This window comes from Nomascus leucogenys, chromosome 4, assembly GCF_006542625.1.
Source record: "Nomascus leucogenys isolate Asia chromosome 4, Asia_NLE_v1, whole genome shotgun sequence".
In the NCBI taxonomy this organism is placed as follows: domain Eukaryota; kingdom Metazoa; phylum Chordata; class Mammalia; order Primates; family Hylobatidae; genus Nomascus; species Nomascus leucogenys.
In genome coordinates, this window is record NC_044384.1 from 124279751 (window position 1) to 124301771 (window position 22021).

The window sequence follows — 22021 nt, forward strand, 5'->3', positions numbered from 1 at the left end:
ATGTGGTAATACAGCGCGACATGCCACCAGGGAACACAGGTTTGTTTAAGACAAACTCTCTTCCTTCAGGGAGCTCACAGCGAAATTGAAAGACAAGGGCCGACTTCAGAAGAAAAATGATAAAAGACAGCCTTTGATTTATGCCAAATAAGAGGAGAGAAAATTAATAACTTTTGACTCCCTCCCAGGTAATCCCTAGGGCTTCTCTGAATTAAAAGGAGACAATACCAAAATGTATTTATAATTCTTTAAAGAACGTTAAATAGAGCTAAAGTTATTTGCAATCTAATTTGTTTAGGATTTTCCTGGGTTTCTTTGTTTATTAATGTGAAATGTGAACCCATCCTGCAAAATATTTAGAAGCTAAATAAGTTTGAATATAAAAGAAGATAGCAAAGCTACATAATAGAAAAAAAAATAAATTGAAAATCAAGCCTATAGAGGGGTTTCTTTCTTTCTTTTTTTTTTTTCCTATTCTGTGCCATGTATAAAATGGTATAACAATTTCAAGGAGACCCTAGGCAGCTCTCCCGCTTGGGGACCCTTACTGACTCTTTAAAAAGGCCCAATGAGAGAAGTCACAGGGAAGTATATATCTGTTCTGACCACAGCCTCCAAAATATAGAAGTCAGACGTGGCCCTGGCTAAATATTAATAGGACCAAGAGAAAGCTTAAGCATAAACTCATAACTTTGGTCAGATATCAGGTATCAGGAGCCAGATTTAAACCAATTGCCTGCAGAAGAACTAACATAACTCCCTAATAACTTAGGATATGCTTTTGGGCAAATGAGCCAGACAAATGGATAAAACATGAGCAAATGGAACTAGGAGGGATAGCCCCTGCCTGCTCAGAGAAGTTTTGAAGTCTCAAGGCCGGAGAATAATATTAGAACTGGAAGGCACCTGGGAATCCAAGCCATCATCAGTTGATAAAACTTTTTTTTAAGGAATATAGTTAATGGCAAGATCAAGAGAGGAATAAGCCCCAATTTCTTTGAAATTTCCAACTTTAATCATTTTCAAACTTGATATGAAATCTTTTATATCTATTACTATTTGCTAGGAAGGCATTAAGAATGGGCTTGACTTTTACCAGTTTTTATGCAGGTTTCATAGGCTGACCTAGTATATACACGTTGAGGATTCTAATCCAGCAAATCATAGCATGTTATTTCAACTTATAAATAAAATACTCTGTATAGTGGAACTTGGTAGTGCTCGCTGGGGCTTCAGCCTCTTTATCACATATTCTCAGATCCTAGTAAAATTTAGTCATTGTTTTACGACCATCTTAAGAACCTTCATTCATTTGTTTAATTGATGGATACTTATTACTGTGTGCCAGGCTTGCGCCAAACTATGCTTAATTCATCTTTGCATTCTCCAGGGCACAGTGTATTGCACATAGGTACCAACCTACAGATACTTGTTAATTAATACATGAATGACTGTTATCTCAGTGTAAATTCTTTATCTCATTACCAAGGACTGAAATCTTGCCTACTGACCGCCTTTGCCATAGCCACAGCTTAAGGCACATTTCTTTTTTTTTTTTTAAAGGATCCTGTTGCTCCGGCAACAAGATTTCTCCATGTCTGCTTGCCTCCTGTCACCAAGGCAACAGGGTATAGTTGGCAGGCTGGTTTGAGACACTGGATGTTTGTGGTATCAGAGATGCCTGTGGTTCACAACTTTTTTGATTCATCAGTGTATGCATAATTGTATTTGACAGTGTGCGCTCCTAAGTCTAAATCTATTTTTTTTTTTTTTTTGTGAGACAGAGTTTTGCTCTTTCACCCAGGCTGGAGTGCAGTGGTGCCATCTCAGCTCACTGCAACCTCCACCCGCTGGGTTCCAGCAGTTATCCTGCCCCAGCCTCCCTAGTAGCTGGGATTATAGGCTCCTGCCACCACACCCAGCTAATTTTTGTGTTTTTAGTAGAGATGGGGTTTCATCATGTTGACCAGGCTGGTCTCGAACTCCTGACTTCAGGTGATCCACCCGCCTGGGCCTCCCAAAGTGGTAGGATTACAGGCATGAGCCACCGCACCAGGCCTCTAAGTCTTTATATGTAAAGATGATTGTGGATGTTTGTGACCATTCAGCATCATATTTGTGACTGGAAAGACCTTGTGTATTTTCAGGACCTGTGGATCTTGCCTCTTAAAAGCAGAAGTCTTGCTTATTTTTACTTGTAGCTCTTCTCCCTCCATCTTTTTCATAATCTGTATCTGGTTTTACTTTGGTTGAATAAATACTGCATGATTACTCCTTGCTAGAATCAACCTGGCCCATCTGCTAATGTCACACTCCAGCAGTCTTAAAACAAACAAACAAAAAAACACATAGTAAGACCACTTTGTTTCTTTTCTGTCATAGTTGTACACTTCCCTGGTTTATTGCTCATTTGTTTCTAGCTGTTATTGGAGTAGGAGGGGATAGCCACAGGAGCATTATACTACTTTGTTGTCATGATACCAACTCTATTAACATTATAGATAAATAGGAGAACTCAAAGCTACATAATGTTGCTTATTCACACAGGACATATTTATGAATGTCACTGCCTGAAAGAGACCTTCAGCTATAAAATGCTCATTAGCTCACATGGTGTGGTTGCAGTAGTTTCGGAAGGCATTACCTTACTATTGTAAGCAAAACCTCTCATTTCATAAGGTTTAATTATTTTTATCAATATCAAATAACATTGATACTTCTCACAATTGAATTAAATGATGGAATACCCTTATAATGCATTTGAAAATGTTTTCTTTGTTCAGATACATATTTCAAGGAATTCTTAAGAGAGATGAAATTCTAGGGCTTCATCTTCTTCTTGGCCAGGACTCTGCTGGCAAAATTATTATCCAAATAATTCACCTTGCTCTTGACTTAATTCAGTGAAAAGTCTATTTAAAAAATTACAACGCTAATTCCTGGATTATTCACTTTATCTGTTAGTGTTTTGGGGTGGAAGTTGTAGGCTAACACTCATTTTCAGCACTTCACTTTCTCTTTTGCCTTATTAATTCCAGATGAGGTCACACTAGGCCTGAAGAGAGCTGGAAGGGATGGCCTTATAGAATTCTTTCAGCCTTCTGTTTTTCTGAAATTCTTCCATCAGCCTGAAGTGCTGTTGGTCAATGCCCATTTCAAAATTTTCAGAGAACACAAACTGTAATATGTTAAGCCTCTTCACCAGAAACTATTTCTGGAATGTTCTCTGTGTGAAACCACTTTGGTATATTTTCCAGCTTGTGATACGATGGGAACACCACCCTCTGTAGCCATAATGCTCTATTAGGCATAAACATTCAATGTGGTTCAATCTAGAGGCAGACTTCCCCCAGGCTCTGCATAATTTCAATCGTTTGTCCATCTGTGAACCCAACAATTGCATAGTTAAAAGCTGTCACTTCTGGTGACAATGAGTCTGTTCTATTTTGAAATTTCAGATGACTATATTTTCTTGTGGTTAGTGATATAATTTCCAGAGAAATTGACATTTTATTTTCTGCTATCTCTGTGCAATCTTGTAAATTCCAAGACTGTGGAAACTATTTATTTTCGCCATACCATCTTCAGTGTCTAGCATGGTGGCTACACATCGTGGATACTTAATAAATATTTCTTGAATCAATGAATGAATGTGTAATGGTTCTTTTTAAAGATTCCCTAAAGTTTATTAAAGAGGAATTTAAAATTATATAAAGGAATAGCAAAAGCGGCAGCAACTCAGCATTGTCAGGGTGTTCTATGTCACATATCCCACTAGCACACATTATGCATAACATTTGTTAATATGTAAAAATGTTCGAAATGTTAGATTCTTCAGGACATCTGGAATAGTCATCTTGCAAACTCATCATGTGAGTGATTATCAGCTTTTCAAGAACATGTATAACCTGATGGATACAAGTTTGCCACAAGTTGCATTTTTATTCACTTTTTAAGAGAGTGGGATTCAGGAGGTATTGCAGGTTTAGCAGCTACATGGCATGAATGTAGTAAGTGTATGAAGACAATGACCAACACTCAAGGAAGGGCCTGGACCACATCGTTAAGTATGGAGGCCACTGGGCACATGTGACTCTTGAGCAGCTTAAATATGGCCAGTGCAACTGAGGGACTGAATTTTTAATTTCATTTAATATTCATTTAGATGTAAAATAATAAGACATCGCAATTTTTATATGTCGAAATAATATTTTGGATATTTTTGATTAAATAAAATAGATTTATTTCACTTTATTCTCTTTACTTTTTGAAAATGTGGCTACAAGAAAACTTAAAATTATGTTTGATGCTTACAATCGGTTTCTATTAGACAGTACTAGTCTCATCTAGAAGGGTAAGGGGCAAAGTTATTCGGAAAGCATTTGCTGGGGTATGGCATTTGTGCAGGCATACGAGGAGCTGGAACACATGCTCTGTTCCTCAGCTCAGCCCTGGGGCTGTCTTGCCTACACATGGGCACTGCTGTCATCATGCCTCTTTTCAAACTTTCTGAGGGCAGGACCAGCTTCATTTCTTTTTTTAAACATGCTCCTTATCTCAGGGTTAGGGAAAGTATATAAACTGTTAAAGGCTGGCAGGTTCCATTTACTTTTCAAGGCTCTGGAAACGAGCTCAGAATGGAACAGAATATATTATGAGATCAAGAGAGTGTTAGCCTGGTGAGGATCAAGAGGGAATGGAAAGGAACAGGGAAGAAACTCATAGGTGGATGCAAAGATTTTGGCATTATTCTAGTGATTAAGTTGGGTGGTAGGTAAATGAGTCCCAATTTTGCTACGCTTAATAACTTAGGTAGGCATTGCATGCATGTATCAAAAATTCTATGATTAAAATGAAAAGGTTGGGACAAGAGAATTATCAGCCATGTTTACTTGTATTTGAATTCCTATATTTATTCCTACTTAACAAATAACCTATCATGTGCCTTATACCTAGTGGATGTATGATATATTTTTGTTGGATTGCATTAAGTTTCAGAATGATTCTTACAACTTATCAGGGCACAGATGTTTCCTATTTCATTCCAGAAAACTATTAAAAACTTGGTTCTAGGCTGGGTGTGGTGGGTCACACCTGTAATCCCAGCACTTTGGGAGGCCGAGGCAGGTGGATCATGAGGTCAGGAGATCGAGACCATCCTGGCTAACATGGTGAAACCCCGTCTCTACTAAAAATACAGAAAAATTAGCCGGGCGTGGTGGCGGGCACCTGTAGTCCCAGCTACTCGGGAGGCTGAGGCAGGAGAATGGTGTGAACCTGGGAGGTGGAGGTTTCAGTGAGCTGAGATCACATCACTGCACTCCAGCCTGGGTGACAGAGCTAGACTCATCTCAAAAAAAAAAAAAAAAAAAAAATTGGTTCTCGGGTACAGTGGAAAAAACAAGGCTGAAGGTAATTTACAGATATCCCTGGTGGGGTCTAAGGCCACCTCCACAGAGGAGAAGACACTGAGACCAACTCATAAAATGATCAAATAACCTAGAATTTTGGAGCCAGGCAAACAAGGGATATTAATAACGCTGGCAACTTTAGGAAAGATAATTATTTTCAATGCAAAAAACATTTTATAGGAAGAGGTATAAGGGTTTTTTTTTTTAATAGAGCAGGAACAAATCATAGAAAATACTGAATATAACATTTTAAATCTTATATCCTTTTAGTGCAAAATCATATTCTGAGTTTAAGTGTAACAAGAAAATTATTCAGGATCCTAAAATTTAGGCTGTTAGTCATACTTAGAGCCTAAAAAACAACTGTGGTGAGACAATTCTGCCATTTGTCAGTAGAATGTCATTTGTACTGTGTGTTGCAATATATTTATTTCCCTCTTAATTAAACTCTTGAGAGCATCTTGAGGGAAAATAATCTTTATTAATCTTTATAATGTAGACCATAGCAAAATGTAGGCTCTTAGTTTGTCAAATCCGAGTTGAACAAGTCATTCTAATGGCCTGTAATTCTATTTTCAGGGACTTCACTGGAGGAACAGGATCAAGACCAAGACCAGGTAACTTAGTGTTGGTAGCAATAAAATCAAACCCAACTCTCTAAAATTCAGTGTAATTTATGTTACAGTTTCATATCTTTCCCCCTTTTATTTCTTCAGCTTTGCTGCCTCTTGACCTGCTTCTGAAAGTGCCACCCCTCATGCTCAGGGCCCACATTAAGGAACTAGAGGCCGAGTTAGTGACAGGGTGGCAGTCCCATAGCCTTCCTGCTGTGATTCTTCGAAATCTCAAAGATCATGGTAGTACTTACTAGACCACATTGATGTTAAGCACACAATGGGCAAATGCAGAATTATAGTTGGGCCTGAGATGTCTGAACGATGCTGGAGTGGTAATTTTAATACAAAGAGCAGGAGAATTCTGCCTTGTTTGTTCACCATTATTAGTTTGGCAATTTGATGGTAACAAAACGCCTTCTGTGTTCACTGTTGGTTGAAATATTATGGGCTGTTTTTTCCAAAATTTGCATTTCTGCCATGGTGGGAATGTTAGCCAGTTGACCTATTGATGCTTCAAGTACATACCTACAAACAAAAAATGTAACCATATTTTACATAAGTATTTTTGTAAACTCTACACCTACATGATACATGTAGAATGAAGAAAGTAAGTCATATTTTTTTCTATCTCCTCTACCCTTACACAAATAATTATTTTTTACTTATTTATGTTTCTTTTTTTCTTTCTTTTTTTTTTTTTTTTTTTGAGACAGAATCTCACTCTATCACCCAGGCTGGAGTGCAGTGGCATGATCTCGGCTCACTGCAACCTCCACCTCCCAGGTTCAAGTGATTCTCCTGCCTCAGCCTCCTGAGTAGCTGGGATTACAGGTGCCTGCCACCACGCCTGGCTAATTTTTGTATTTTTAGTATAGATGGGGTTTCACCATGCTGGCCAGGCTGGCCTTGAACTCTTGACCTCAGGTGATCCGCCCACGATTAAAATGACATATCACAATGTTTCCCTAATAATTGAAAAATTATAGATCCTTAAACATAAAAGTTTATAATAAAGGTTTGAGAAGAATGTGTTAATTAATGTTTCTATTTTTTGTTAAAGAAGACCAAAGTCCATCAGTAACATTAAAATTATTAGTTAACCTAGACAATTCAGAAAAAAGTTTGATGATTATGCTTTTATCGTATGTGTGAGTGTACAACTCTTGAGCATAGAGTTCTACTTTACTATTGGTTAATTTGGGATTATTGTTTAATGCTATTTTCGCTTCAGCTTCCTTGATTCACATTCTTTTGTAGAGCTAATGTGTATAATGAATATAGGCAAACTGACTGTAATATTAGCCCATGTCTCCACATTTATTAAATTTGCTTTGGATGAGTTATTGACAGTTTGAGGCCATTGCAATGTCAGCATAGATGCCAAAAATGATGGTTTTATTAAGATGCCTGAAACTATCATGTTGACCATGCTCTGCTCCTGTTATCTGGCAAAGGTAAGTTCAAAATATAATTATGAAATTAAGATGATTGTTATTAATTGATGTTATAACAGCAAGAATGGAACACACATATATATGTAAGCAATTGGCAGTTCTGTTGTAATCCATATTAGAAATTCTTTTTCCTAGACAGTATGTTGACTTAGTTCAGTGCAAGACTTGATTTTATGTCAGTGACACTGATCAGATCTCTGGACCTTTAAACAAACTATTTACATTATGGCACAGTTTACATACATTTCTTTCTTATCCCTACAGTTTGCTATATCATCTAATTCTTTAAAATCTGCTGATTCATATATTGTTAAAACTTGTATCAGAATACACAAAAGCATTTTTTTTTTTTGAGACAGAGTCTCGCTGTGTTGCCCAGGCTTGAGTGCAGTGGTGTGATCTCAGCTCACTGAAGCCTCCTCCTCCTCCTGGGTTCAAGCAATTCTTCTGTCTCAGCCTCCCGAGTAGCTGGGATTACAGGCGTGCACTATCATGCCTGGCTAATTTTTGTATTTTTAGTAGAGACGGGATTTTGCCATGTTGGCCAGGCTGGTCTCTGACTCCTGACCCCAAGTGATCCACCCACCTTGGCCTCCCAAAGTGCTGGGATTGCAGATGTGAGCCACCACTCCTGGCCATTTTAAGTGTTATCACTGAGTGCTAAATTTTATACATAAAAGGAGTGGTTAGGTTTTACTAATATTGTACAACACATTAATTCACAGGGAATATTTGGGTTACCACCTGAGAGTTATTATACTTTCATGTCAGAAAATGAGACCTTTATTTTTCTCAACCTTAATATGAAAGTTTTTTCCCTTAGTTATAAAACTCATACCTTTTAAGTGTTGCAGGTAAACTTGGATGATTAGTTGCTTTATCAAATTATAAACAGCTGGTGCCAGTGCCATTCATTTAGGTCACCCCATCTGCAAACCATGCTCTAATCCAGTCATTACCTTGGTATCTCTGTCTTAACTAAAGTATAAAGAGGTGATATTAATCTGGTAGTCCAACAATAAAGTAGTACGTTTGGACCAAGGTGTCATGAGACATTGTTGGTCCTGTCAGTAGTGAGTTATACCTTAAGTATTTGTTATGAAAATAGGTAAAGCACTTAAATTTGTGAATGATTTATATTTTTTAAAAAATAAGCTGATTATGTTAGTGTATTTTCATTTACTTAACATTTGGTTTCGCTTTCTTGGATAGAAAGGAACACGTTGGACTTATGCATAACCAACATTTACAGCCCTGTATTGCCTAAATGTTCTGGAAAAAATAGCAGAAAGGGGAGAATTTTGCCAAAATCAGGGTATTCCCCCAGGAATATATCTAGTAGGTGACCATTATTTTCCGTGTATTATGGCAGAATATGGGGTTAGAACCATTATTATAGAGTGCCAAGTGCCTATATTGTAATATGATCTTGCCTGTATGGTACTCCCAAAAGCTGAACTCCTAGGTTCATGTCATGGTAATAACAGCAGTACCTCCAAACTCTTCTAGAACAAATAACGGTGAAACTATTTTACATTACTTGTATTAAAAATCCGCTTGTTCTTTTAATACTAACTAAATTGTATCAATAATTTATTTTCTACAAATTATTTCGATTAAATAATAGATTGCAATTCCCTGGAAACAGAAAAGAAAACTTAGGAATTCATATATTATACAAATGAAAATATTAACAATAATTAATATGAATAACTGAATGAAGAAATATTTTTAACATGTTAATTATTTTAGCTCTGTTTTCCCAACTTTAGTCACTAGTGAATTACCATGGTACGAATTTACCTATATCTGAGAACCATATGTACTGTAATTTTCCTAATATTTTTCTTTACATTGACTAACTCAATTTAAATTCATTTTTAGAGGAAAGTTATTATTATTTCTGTAAATGAGAACCAGGATAGTATCACTTGCCATAAGTAGGTAACCATTGTAAAAGTAAATATAAATCTAAGAAAGACAACATTAAATTCCAGGTAGATATTGTTGTCTGCTTATCTTGAGGTCTGTTGTCTTTGCTGTAAAGGAACATTACCTAATATTTGAGAAATGATGAAAACATACTTGCACGATACTGAAACTTAATCCTTGATATAAACAACAGAAAGAAAACTGTAAAAGGAATACCTTTCCTACTGGACTATTTCATACCTGATCTACCTACTAATGAAATTAGGCTGTGTAGGTGTCCCATGCCTTGGGAAACTCAGTTCTTTAAAAATAGATTGATTCTGTGGTCTATAAAGTCAAATCAGTTAATCAAACAACTGGATATTACCAAGTATTTGGAATTGGGGAAAAAGGTCTCAGGTCTGTCTTGTATAAAAAAGAAATAATCATTTCCTTTCAAGGCAAGGGAAATGGTATATATTTGTGAAAATTAAATCACACAAAAATATAACACAGGAAACGTGTTCAAGTACATACTATAATGTTATGGATTCTATAGTGTGGGTCAAATGTAAATTTTTGGGTGTGTAGGTCAAACCTAAATTTTCAAGTGCAAATATAATGTCAACTAAAAATATGGCCTAATTTGACCAGATTAACACTGACATTTTCCCCTCCCTTGCTCAGGTTTTTATTTAGACAGCATCTGACACTCAGGCACTGAACTGATGTATGGGTTCTCATGCACTGCATTTTGAATAGAAATTGTCACTTTATGATTTCTGGGTCCTTAATTATGTTTTCTTATTGGATGACTATGAATCTATTTCTTTGCTTCCATTTTGTTAGTAAAGGCAGATCTAAATCAAATTGTCAATTTTTTTTTTTGCTCAAATATTCTAGAAAACATAGCTAACATTCTAGTTGTCCTTATACGAACAACTTTTAGTAGTTTACTTTCAAGTTAATTATTAACATAAAGTACTTAAAACTCATTTTCACAATTGCCAAAGTGATTTTAAGTACATACCATCTTTTATTATGTTGCATAGCATTTTTAATCATATAAAAATTTGCTCACAGGTTTTAGTCAAAACTTCTATGATACTAGTCTATACTATATAATTTGGCATATAATTACATACATTGTTGGGATTTGTGAAGTATTACTTATGTTTTCCAACCAGATTGTAAGCATCTTCATTGCAACTTTTATAGATATAGGTGTATCTCACAGATATTGCAGGTTCCGTCCCGGCCAACAGCAATAAAGCAAGCATCACAATTAAACATGTCACCTGAATTTTTTGGTTTTCCATTGCACATAAAGGTTATGTTTACACTATACTAAGTCTATTAAGTGCAAAATAACATTTTGTCTAAAAATATATATACTGTAATTAAAAATGCCTTGTTGCTAAAAAGTGCTAAAGATCATCTGAGACTTTTAACAAGACATAATCATTTTGCTGGCAGAGGGTCTTGCCTCCGTGTAGATGGCTGCAGATTGATCAGGTTGGTGGTTGCTAAGGATTGGGGTGGTTGTAGCAATTTTGTAAAATAAGATAACAGTGAAGTTTGCTCAATCGATTCAGTCTTTCACAAAAGTTTCTCTGTAGCGTGTGATGCTGTTTGATAGCATCTTCCTCACAGTAGAACTTCTTACAAAAACTGGAGTCCGTCCCCTGAAACCTACTGCTGCTTTATGAACTAAATTTATAGACTATTCTAAATTATTTGTTGCCATTTCAACAATGTTCGTAGCATCTTTACCAGGAGTAGATTCCATCACAAGAAACCACTTTTTTTGCTCATCCCTAAGAAGCAACTGCTCATCCATTCAAGTTTTATCATGAGACTGCAGAAATTCAGTCACATCTTCAGTCTACTTCTAATTTTAGTTCTCTTGCTATTTCTACTACATTTGCAATTACTTCTTCTACTGAAGTTTTAAACCCTCACAGTCATCCATGAGAGTTGGAACCAACTTCTTCCAAACTCCTGTTACTGTTGATACTTTGACCATTAATCATAATTTTTTTTTACTTTTTAAATTTCTTTCCATAAGTTATTGGGGTACAATTCTTTAGTGGTGATTTGTGAGATTTTGGTGCACCCATTACCTGAGCAGTATTCACTGCACCATATTTGTAGTCTTCTATTCCTCACCCCTTTCCCACTCTTCCCCCCAAGTCCCCAGAGTCCATTGTATCATTCTCATGCCTTTGCATCCTTATAGCTTAGCTCCCACGTATCAGTGAGAAGATATGATGTTTGGTTTTCCATTCCTGAGTTACTTCACTTAGAATAATAGTCTCCAGTCTCATCCAGGTCACTGCAAATGCTGTTAATTCATTCCCTTTTTTATGGCTGAGTAGTATTTCATCATATATATATATATATATATGATGAAATCATATATATATATATATATATATATATATATATATATATCAGTTTCTTTATGCACTCCTTGATTGATGGGCATTTGGGTTGGTTCCACAATTTTGCAGTTGTGAATTGTGTGGCTACAAACATGCATGATTTATTTTCCTCTGAGTAGATAGATACCCAGTAGTGGGATTGCTGGCTTAAAGAACTTTTAGTTCTTTAAGGAATCTCCACACTATTTTCTATAGGGATTGTACTAGTTTACATTCCCACCAGCAGTGAAGCAGTGTTCCCTGATCACTGCATCCATGCCAATATCTACCGTTTTCTGATTTTTTGATTATGGCCATTCTTGCAGGAGTAAGGTGGTATTGCATTTTGGTTTTGATTTGCATTTCCCTGCTCATTAGTGATGCTGAACATTTTTTCATATGTTTGTTGGCCATTTGAGTATCTTCTTTTGAGAATTGTCTATTCATGTCTTTGGCCCACTTTTTGATAGGATTGTTTGTTTTTTTCTTGCTGATTTTTTTGAGTTTGTTGTAGATTCTAGATACTAGTCCTTTGTCACATTTATAGATTGTGGAGATTTTCTCCCACTCTGTGGGTTGTCTGTTTACTCTGCTGACTGTTCCTTTTGCCATGCAAAAGCTCTATAGTTTAATTAGGTCCCAGCTATTTATATTTGTTTTTATTGCATTTGCTTTTAGTTTCTTGGTCATTAAATCCTTGCCTAAGCCAATCTTTAGAAGGATTTTTCTAGAATTCTAGAAGATCTAGGATCTTCTAGAATTTTTATAGTTCCAGGTCTTAGGTTTAAGTCCTTAATCCATCTTGAGCTGATTTTTGTATAGGGTGAGAAATGAGGGTCCAGTTTCTTTTCCTACTTGTGGCTAGCCAATTATCCCAGCACCATTTGTTGAAAAGGGTGTCCTTTCCCCACTTTATGTTTTTGTTTGCTTTGTCGAAAATTGGTTGGTAAGTATTTGGGTTTATTTATGGGTTCTCTATTCTGTTCCATTGGTCTATGTGCCTATTTTTATACCAGTACCATGCTGTTTTGGTGACTATGGCGTTATAGTATAGTTCGAAATCAGGTAGTATGATGCCTCCAGATTTGTTCTTTTTGCTTAGTCTTGATTTGGCTATGCAGACTCCTTTTTGGTTCCATATGAATTTTAGAATTGTTTTCTTCTAATTCTGTGAAGAATGATGGTGGTATTTTGATGGGGGTTGCATTGAATTTGTAGACTGTTTTTGGAAGTATGGTCATTTTCACAATATTGATTCTACTCCTCCCTGAGCATGGGATGTGTTTCCATTTGTTTGTGTCATCTATGATTTCTTTCAGCAGTGTTTTGTAGTTTTCCTTGTAGAGGCCTTTCAACTTCTTGGTTAGGTATATTCCTAAGTATTTTATTTTATTTTATTTATTTTTTTGAGATGGAGTCTCACTCTGTTGCCAGGCTGGAGTACAGTGGTGCAATTTTGGCTGACTGCAACCTCCGCCTCCTGGGTTCAAGTGATTCTCTTGCCTCAGCCTCCCTAATAGCTGGGACTACAGGTGCGCGGTACCACACCCAGCTGATTTTTGTATTTTTAGTAGAGACAGGGTTTCACCATGTTGGCCAGGATAGTCTTGATCTCTTGACCTCGTGATCTGCCCACCTTGGCCTCCCAAACTGCTGGGATTACAGGTGTGAGCCACCACGCCCAGCCAGTATTTGTATTTTTTGCAGCTATTGTGAAAGGAATTGAGTTCTTGATTTGATTCTCCACTTGGTTGCTGTTGGTGTATAGAAGAGCTACTAATTTGTGTACATTAATCTTCTATCTAGAAAATTTGCTGAATTCTTTTATCAGTTCTAGGAGCTTTCTGGAGGAGTCTTTAGGGTTTTCAAGGTAAATGATCATATTATCAGCAAACAATGACAGTTTGACTTCCTCTTTACTGATTTGGATGCCCTTTATTTCCTTCTCTTGCCTGACTGCTCTGGCTAGGACTTCCAGTACTGTGTTGAAGAGTAGTGGTGAGAGTGGGCATCCTTGTCTTGTTCCAGTTCTCAGAGAGAATGCTTTCAACTTTTTCCCATTCAGTATTATGTTTTCTATGGGTTTGTCATAGATGGCTTTTATTACATTGAGATATGTCCCTTGCATGCCAATTTTGCTGAGAGTTTTAATCATAAAGGGATGCTGGATTTTGTTGAATGCTTTTTCTGCATGTATTGTGATGATCATTTGATTTTAGTTTTTAATTCTGTTTATGTGGTATATTACATTTATTGACTTGCGTATTTTAAACCATCCCTGTATCCCTGGTATGAAATCCACTTGATTATGGTGGATTGTCTTTTTGATATGTTGTTGGATTTTGTTAGCTAGTATTTTGTTAAGGATTTTACCATCTATGTTCATCAAGGATTTCAGTCTATAGTTTTCTTTTTTGGTTATGTCCTATCCTGGTTTTGGTATTAGGGTGATGCTGGCATCATAGAATGAATTAGGGAGGGTTCCCTCTTTCTCTATCTTATGGAATAGTGTCAAAAGGATTGGTACCAATTCTTTGAATGTCTGGTAGAACTCTACTGTGAATCCCTCTGGTCCTGGACCTTTTTGTGTTGGTAATTTTTAAGTTACCATTTCAGTCTCACTGCTTGTTATTGGTCTGTTCAGGGTATCTAATTCTTCCTGACTTAAGCTAGGAGGGTTGTATTTTTGTAGGAATTTATCCATCTCTTCTAGGTTTTCTAGTTTATATGCATAAAGGTGTTCATAGTAACCTGAATCATCTTTTGTATTTCAGTAGTATCAGTTGTAATATCTCCTGTTTTGTTTCTTAGTGAGGTTATTTGGATTTTCTCTCTTTTCTTGATTAATCTTGCTAATGGTCTATCAATTTTATTTATATTTTCCAAGAATTAGCTTTTTTTTCATGTATCTTTTGTATATTTTTTGTTTCAATTTCATTTAGTTCTGCTTTGATCTTGGTTATTTCCTTTCTTTTGCTGGGTTTGAGTTTGGTTTGTTCTTGTTTCTGTAGTTCCTTAAGGTGTGACCTTAGAATGTCAGTTTGTGCTCTTTCAGTCTTTCCGACGTAGTGTTTAGGGCTATGAACACTCCTCTTAGCAACGCTTTTGCTGTATCCCAGAGCTTTTGATAGGTTGTGTCATTATTGTCATTCGGTTCAAAGAATTTTTAAATTTCCATCTTGATTTTGTTTTTGACCCATTTCTCATTCAGGAGCAGGTTATTTAATTTCCATATATTTGCATGGTTTTGAAGGTTCTTTTTGCAGTTGATTTCCACTTTTAGTCCACTGTGGTCTAGGAGAGTGCTTGATATAATTTCAGTTTTTAAAAATTTATTGAGGCTCATTTTATGGCCTATCATATGGTCTATCTTGGAGAAAGTTCCATGCACTGTTGAATAGAACGTATGTTTTGCTGTTGTTGGATGGAATGTTCTGTATACATCTGTTAAGTCCATTTGTTCCAAGGTATTTAGTTAAATCCATTGTTTCTCTGTTGACTTTCTGTCTTGATAACCTGTCTAATTGTGTCAGTGGAGTACTGAAGTCCCTGCTACTATCTCATTTCTTTTTTTCTTTTTTTTTCTTTTTTTTTTTTTTGAGATGGAGTCTTGCTCTGTCGCCCAGGCTGGAGTGCAGTGGCACGATCTCGGCTCACTACAAGCTTCGCCTCCCAGGTTCATGCCATTCTCCTGCCTCAGCCTCCCGAGTAGCTGGGACTATAGGTGCCCGCTACCATGCCCGGCTAATTTTTTGTGTTTTTAGTAGAGATGGGGTTTCACCATGTTAGCCAGGATAGTCTCGATCTCCTGACCTCGTGATCTGCCCACCTCGGCCTCCCAAAGTGCTGGGATTACGGGCATGAGCCACCGCGCCTGACCAGTCTCATTTCTTAGGTCTATTAGTGCTTTATAAATTGGGAAGCTCCAGTTTTAGGTGCATATATATTTAGGATTGTGATACTTTCCTGTTGGACAAGGCCTTTTACCATTATATAATGTCCCTCTTTGTTTCTTTTAACTGCTGTTGCTTTAAAGTTTGTTTTGTCTGATATAAGAATAGCTACCTTGCTCACTTTTGGTGTCCATTTGCATGAAATGCCTTTTTCCACCCCTTTACTTTAAACTTTTGTAAGTCCTTATGTGTTAGGTGAATCTCCTGAAGACAGCAGATGGTTGGTGAGTTCTGATCCATTCTGTGATTCTGTATGTTTTAAGCAGAGCATTTAGGCCATTTACATTCAATGTTAGTATTGAAATGTGAGGTACTGTTGCATTCGTTGTGCTATTTGTTTCCTGTGTACTTTTGGTTTTTTTTTTGCTTGTTTTTTTGTTTTTGCTTTTTAAGTTGTATTTTTGTTTTTAGGTCCTGTGTGATTTATGCTTTAAGTAGGTGCTGTTTTGAGTGTTTCCAGGATTTGTTTCAAGATTTAGAGCTCCTTTTAGCAGTTCTTGTAGTCGTGGCTTGGTAGTGATGAATTCTCTTGGCATTTGTTTGTCTGAAAAAGATTGTATCTTTCCTTCATGTATGATGCTTAGTTTTGTTGGATACGAAATTCTTGGCTGATAATTGTTTTGTTTGAGGAGGCTGAAGATAGGGCTCCAATCCCTTCTAGCTTGTAGGGTTTCTGCTGAGAAATCTGCTATTAATCTGATAGGTTTTCCTTTATAGGTTACCTGGTGCTTCTGCCTCACAGCTCTTAAGATTCTTTCCTTCGTCTTAACTTTGGATAACAGATGACGATGTGCCTAGGTGATGATCTTTTTGCAATGAATTTCCTAGGTGTTCTTTGTGCTTCTTGTATTTTCATGTCTAGGTCTCTAGCAAGGCTGGGAATTGTTCCTCGGTTATTCCCCCAAATATGTTTTCCAAGCTTTTAGAATTCTCTTCTTCCTCAGGAATACCAATTATTCTTGGTATTGGGTTATTTAAAATAATCCCCGACTTCTTGGAGGCTTTGTTCATATTTTCTTATCCTTTTTCTTTGTCTTTGTTGGATTGGGTTAATTCAAAGACCTTATCTTCAAGCTCTACTTGTTCAATTCTATTGCTGAGACTTTCCAGAGCATTTTGCATTTCTAAAAGTGTGTCCAATGTTACCTGAATTTTTTATTGTTTTTACTTTAAACTATCTGTTTCCCTGAATATTTCTCCCTTCACTTCTTGTATTGTGTTTTGGATTTCCTTAAACTGGGCTTCGCCTTTCTCTGGCTCCTCCCTGATTAGCTTAGTAATTAACCTCCTGAATTCTTTTTCAGGTAAATCAGGGATTTCGTCTTGGTTTGGCTCCATTGCTGGTGAACAAGTGTGATTTTTTGGGGGTGTTGCAGAGCCTTGTTTTATCATATTACCAGGGTTGGTTTTCTGGTTCCTTCTTATTCAGGTAGGCTCTGTCAGAGGGAATGTCTAGGGCTGAAGACTGTTGTTCAGATTCTTTTGTCCCGTGGGGTGTTCCCTTGATGTAGTACTCTCACCCTTTTCCTATGGATGTGGCCTCCTGTGAACTGAACCTCAGTGATTGCTGTGTCTCTTCTGGATCTAGGCACCCAGCAAGTCTACCCAGCTCCAGGATGGTACTGAGAGTTTTCTGCACAGAGTCCTGTGATGTGAACCGTCTATGGGTCTCTCAGCCGTGGATGCCAGTGCCTGTTCTGGTGGAGGTGGCGGGGTGGTGGTTGCAATGGACTCCATGAGGGTTCTTTAGTGGTTTAATGCTCTATTTTTGTGCTGGTTGGCCTCCTTCTGGAAGGTGGTGTTTTCCAAAGAGCATCAGCTATGGTAGCATGGAGAGGGACTAGCAGTGGGTGAGGTCCTAGAACTCCCAAGATTATATGTCCTTTGTCTTCCACTACCAGGGTGGGTAGGAAAGGACCATCCGGTGGGGGCAGAGCTAGGCATGCCTGAGCTCAGCCTCTCCTTCGGCAGATCTTGCTGCAGCTGAGCATTTGGGGTGTCTCCTAGGTCCTGCAGGAGCAGTCTGCTTCCTTCAGAGGGTCTGTGAGTCCTCTCGGGATTCCTAGTTTGTTCTTGGAGTTGATCTGGAGCTAAAATGCATAAATGTTTTTAATGGCATCTAGAATAGTGAATCCTTTCTGGGAGGTTTTCAATAGACTTTGCCTAGATTCATCAGAGGAATCACTATCTATGGCAGCTATAGCCTTATGAAATGTATTTCTGAAATAATGACTTGAAAGTCAAAATGACTCCTTGATCATTGGGCTGCAGAATGGATGTTGTGTTAGCATACATGAAAACAGTATTGATATCCTGTACCTCCTCATCACAGCTCTTAGGTGACCAAGTATTTTGTCAATGAACGTCAATATTTTGATAGGAATCTTTATTTCAGGGCAGTAGATCTCAAGAGTTGGCTTAAAATATTCAATAAACAGAGTGCTGTCATCCAGGCTTTGTTGTTCTATTTATAGAGCATAGGCAGAATAGATTTAGTACAATTCTTAAGGGCCCTAGTATTTTTGGAATGGTGAATAAGCATTGGCTTCAACCTAAGATTACCTGTTGCGTTAGCTCCTAACAAGAGAGTCAGCCTGTACTTTGAAGCCAGGCTTTGATTTCTCCTCCCCAGCTATGAAAGTCCTAGATGGCCTCTACTTGGAATAAAAGGCTGTTTTGTCTACCTTGAAAATCTATTGTTTAGTGTAGCCATCTTCATCAGTTATCTTGGCTGGATCATAAGAAGATCTTATCTTGCTGCAACTTCTACATCAGCATTTACAGCTTCACCTTGTACTTTTATGTTATGGAAATGGCTTCTCTCCTTAAACTGCATGAACCAACATCTACTACTTCCAGCTTTCCTTCTGCAGCTCTCTCACCTCTCTCAGATTTCATAGAGTTGAAGAGAGTTGGGGCCTTCCTCTGGATTCGGCTTTGGCTTAAGGGAATGTTGTGGCGGGTTTGGTCTTTTATCTTCTAAATCTTTCTCTATATAAGCAATAAGGCTGTCATTGTTATTATTCATGTGTTCACTGTTGTAGCACTTCTGATTTTCTACAAAAATCTTTTCTCTGCATTCACAGCTTGGCTATTTGATGCAAGAGGCCTAGCTTTCTGGTATCTTGGCTTTTGACATGCCTTCCTCACTAAGCTTTATCATTTCTGCCTTTTGATTGAAAGTAAGAGACATGTGACTCTTTTTTCCACTTGAACAATTAGAGGCCATTGTAGGATTATTAACTGGCTTAATCTCAGTATTGTTGTGTCTCAGGGAATAGGAAGGCCTACAAAGAAGGGAAAGATGGGGCAATGTCTGGTTGGTGGAACAGTCAGAGTACACACAACATCCATCCATTAAGTTTACTATCTTATATGAGTGCAGTTTGTGGTGCCCCAAAACAATTACAATAGTGACATGCAGGATCAGTCATTACAGATCATCACAACAGATCTAATAATGAAAATTTTGAAATATTGCAAGAATTACCAAAATGTGACACAGAGGCATGAAGTAAATGCATGCTACTGGAAAAATGGTGCCATTAGCCCTGCTCAATGCAGAATTGACACAAAACTTAAATTTGTAAAAAAAAAAAAAAAGCAACATCTTTGAAGTGCAATATAATAAGGTGCAATGAAATGAGGTATGCCTGTAAATATCTTGGAGTATTTCCTCTGAGATCAAGCCCTTGAAAACTATTTATTGAGTAACTGATTTAGACCCATCACTGTATAAACTCTTGTTTATCTTTGCTATTGTATTGAGAGCAACTGCATGAGTAATCTGAAGCAGTAAGGGAATCACTGATTTTTTTTTGTATTAGACTTTTAAAATATTTTATTTTATTTAAACTTATTTTATTATATTAAAATACATACATATATTTTTTTAGATTTCAGATTGAGATAAGAAATTTCCTTTACCAATGATTATTTGCTTCCTCATTCTTCATACCAAGGGAGGTGCCAAACGACTGCGTACAAGGTCCTAGGAGGATGCTGCTTGGAGATGTAGATTTTTTTCATGGTCATTTTAGGGTAATGTGTTTTCAAAGGGATACTCATCTCACAAGAGTTACTGGTGGTTCCAATTCAAGCCTAAATCCAAATTGCATATCACCTGTTAAATGGCAGCTCATACTCATGCCATTTGGGTTTCTGCCTGGGAGGAAAGGCTAAAGGAAGTAGGGGTTGAAAGGTATCCCACTGTCTGGTAGGAGTAAAGGGAGGTAGGTCAGCATGACTTGGGTGATGATTGTAGCATGGTGTACAAAATAATTGAATCAATAGAGAAAAGCATCACCCTCAAATTCCAAATTGCCATTATTAGTAATTCATAGTGGATTTTAAAAATATGTTAAAAGTATTTACAAATATGCTTTGAATTAGTTTGTTGCATTACCAATTTGAGAATTGAGGACAGTGACAGAAGAGCCAATTATAATAAGAAGAAACCTGGATATCAAAGACCTTAGGTTCATGTGGAGTCTTTTGCACATGAGCCATACCATTTTGGACATACATATGGACATCTAACCAAATTATTACTGTGTAGAAATGTAAGCACCAGTAGCTAAGAATCTATCCATGTATTGGCTCCTGTCTAGGGAGTAGTTTTTTTTAAGGATCTCAGAGTACATTTAAACCATAAGGGAGTATTAATCATTGAATCAGTCATTAAGCTTCTATTAATTCCCTTTCTTCAAGAAAAATGATGATACAACTAAGGCTGTGTCCAAACCATTCTATAATGTTTGCTACAGCAGTTCCCTCTCCTGAAAGCAAGAGGCCTCTTTCTTCTCTCTGGGCTACCTGCCTGCCCTCCACTATAGCTGGAACCTTGTTCATTCTTAATTGACTCTGCTCAGTATGGATTCAATAATTTATTTGGGATGTTTCATATAGTGTGTCAATTAAAAATTTTTCTGTTTATATAACTGCTTATTATTTTTTATAGTGGGGTGCAAAAGCACAATTCTTAAAGTTATTCTTTAGCAAGTGTCTGAGTTTTATTGAATGCATTAATGATAGAACCAGGTGGAAGACAAAAATGCTGATTCCAGAGCATTTGAAGAACAGAGATTTATGTAGTTAGGCAAGAAAGAAAAGCTGACATAAAATTGCTAAATTAAGCGTGAGTGGTAGAACTTCTATAGGGCAATAAAACGATACCATTTTTGTAATCAAGTTCTTGACTGGGTGTAAAATCATACCAGTATATTAATTTCTTCAGGTTAACCTCTAACACTACAGGCCTGTGAACTGTCTGCTCCTTTATTGGTGTAGATTGTTAGTTAAATATACTGTGACATTGCCCATTACAGAAATATAAGACACATTACTTAAAAGAGGCTCAGCCAGAATTCAAGAGTTAAGGACTTCAAAGCAGCCTTGCACCTGGCCTTTAAACAGCTTGTTCCTGAAGTTTCAAATGAAAGGAAGTTTGTTGCCTGATCACCCAGAGGTGAAAGGAGCTGATGCTTTGACTCAGTTCCTGCCATTCTGTGAGAAACTCCACCGGAGGCTAGAGTAGCAGGGGCATCTAGGCCCAGACTGCCAAGCTCCTTCCAAACAATTTTTGTCTGATTATAGAATGGTCTACTGGTCTGTGTAGGGAAGTTTCATTGTCCATGCACCATCTCCTCTGTCACTTCCCTCTCTCTTCTCGTGGAACATCATATTCTCAGTGTCTCAGTCCCAAGCTTCAGCAGTCCTTGGCTCCTGCTCCCCACGTGGAAACAGCTACAGTGCACTGTAGATTGATTTACCCCGCAACGTGTATGAGCTCAGCCCCCTTGGTTCTAGTCCCATTTTTACCATGCTGCCATTTCAGATGAAGAAACTAAGGCCCAAAGAAGTTGTGACCTTCTGAAAACCATATTGCTAGTACCTAGCAGAGAGACAATGCAAGCCAGGCCTCTGACTTCAACTGTATGAGCCTCTTCCCGTGAGATCACCTTTCCTGAAATACAGTCAGCCTTATTGTTCCTCACCATTGTGTATGGCCCCTGGCTACATCTTCAGCTGCATACATACTGTACTTTCTTTATTGTACTGCACACCAGCTAAACTGAACACTTTGCTGTTCTTCAGTTGCAGCCCTCACTTAGCTGACTTCGCCCTTTGCTGGAATTATTCCTTCTCCTAAGAACCCACACTCACATACAACTTCCCTCACACCCAATACATTTCCTGTGCTATTGAAGACCTTCTAATTCTTCCTGGTCTTCTCAAATGTAACATTTGAAT

The 22021-nt window shown here is 37.4% G+C and overlaps 1 protein-coding gene across 2 annotated transcripts in view; it reads left to right on the plus strand.

Moving 5' to 3' along the window:
- The window catches only part of NEK10 (NIMA related kinase 10), a 259175-nt gene that overhangs the window by 193842 nt on the left and 43312 nt on the right, over window positions 1-22021 (plus strand). For both annotated transcript variants that reach the window (XM_012511285.2, XM_030812248.1), the window contains 2 exons: window positions 5991-6028; window positions 6128-6268. In XM_012511285.2, coding sequence (XP_012366739.2) covers window positions 5991-6028; window positions 6128-6268 — 179 coding nt within the window. The remainder of the gene's footprint in view (window positions 1-5990; window positions 6029-6127; window positions 6269-22021) is intronic.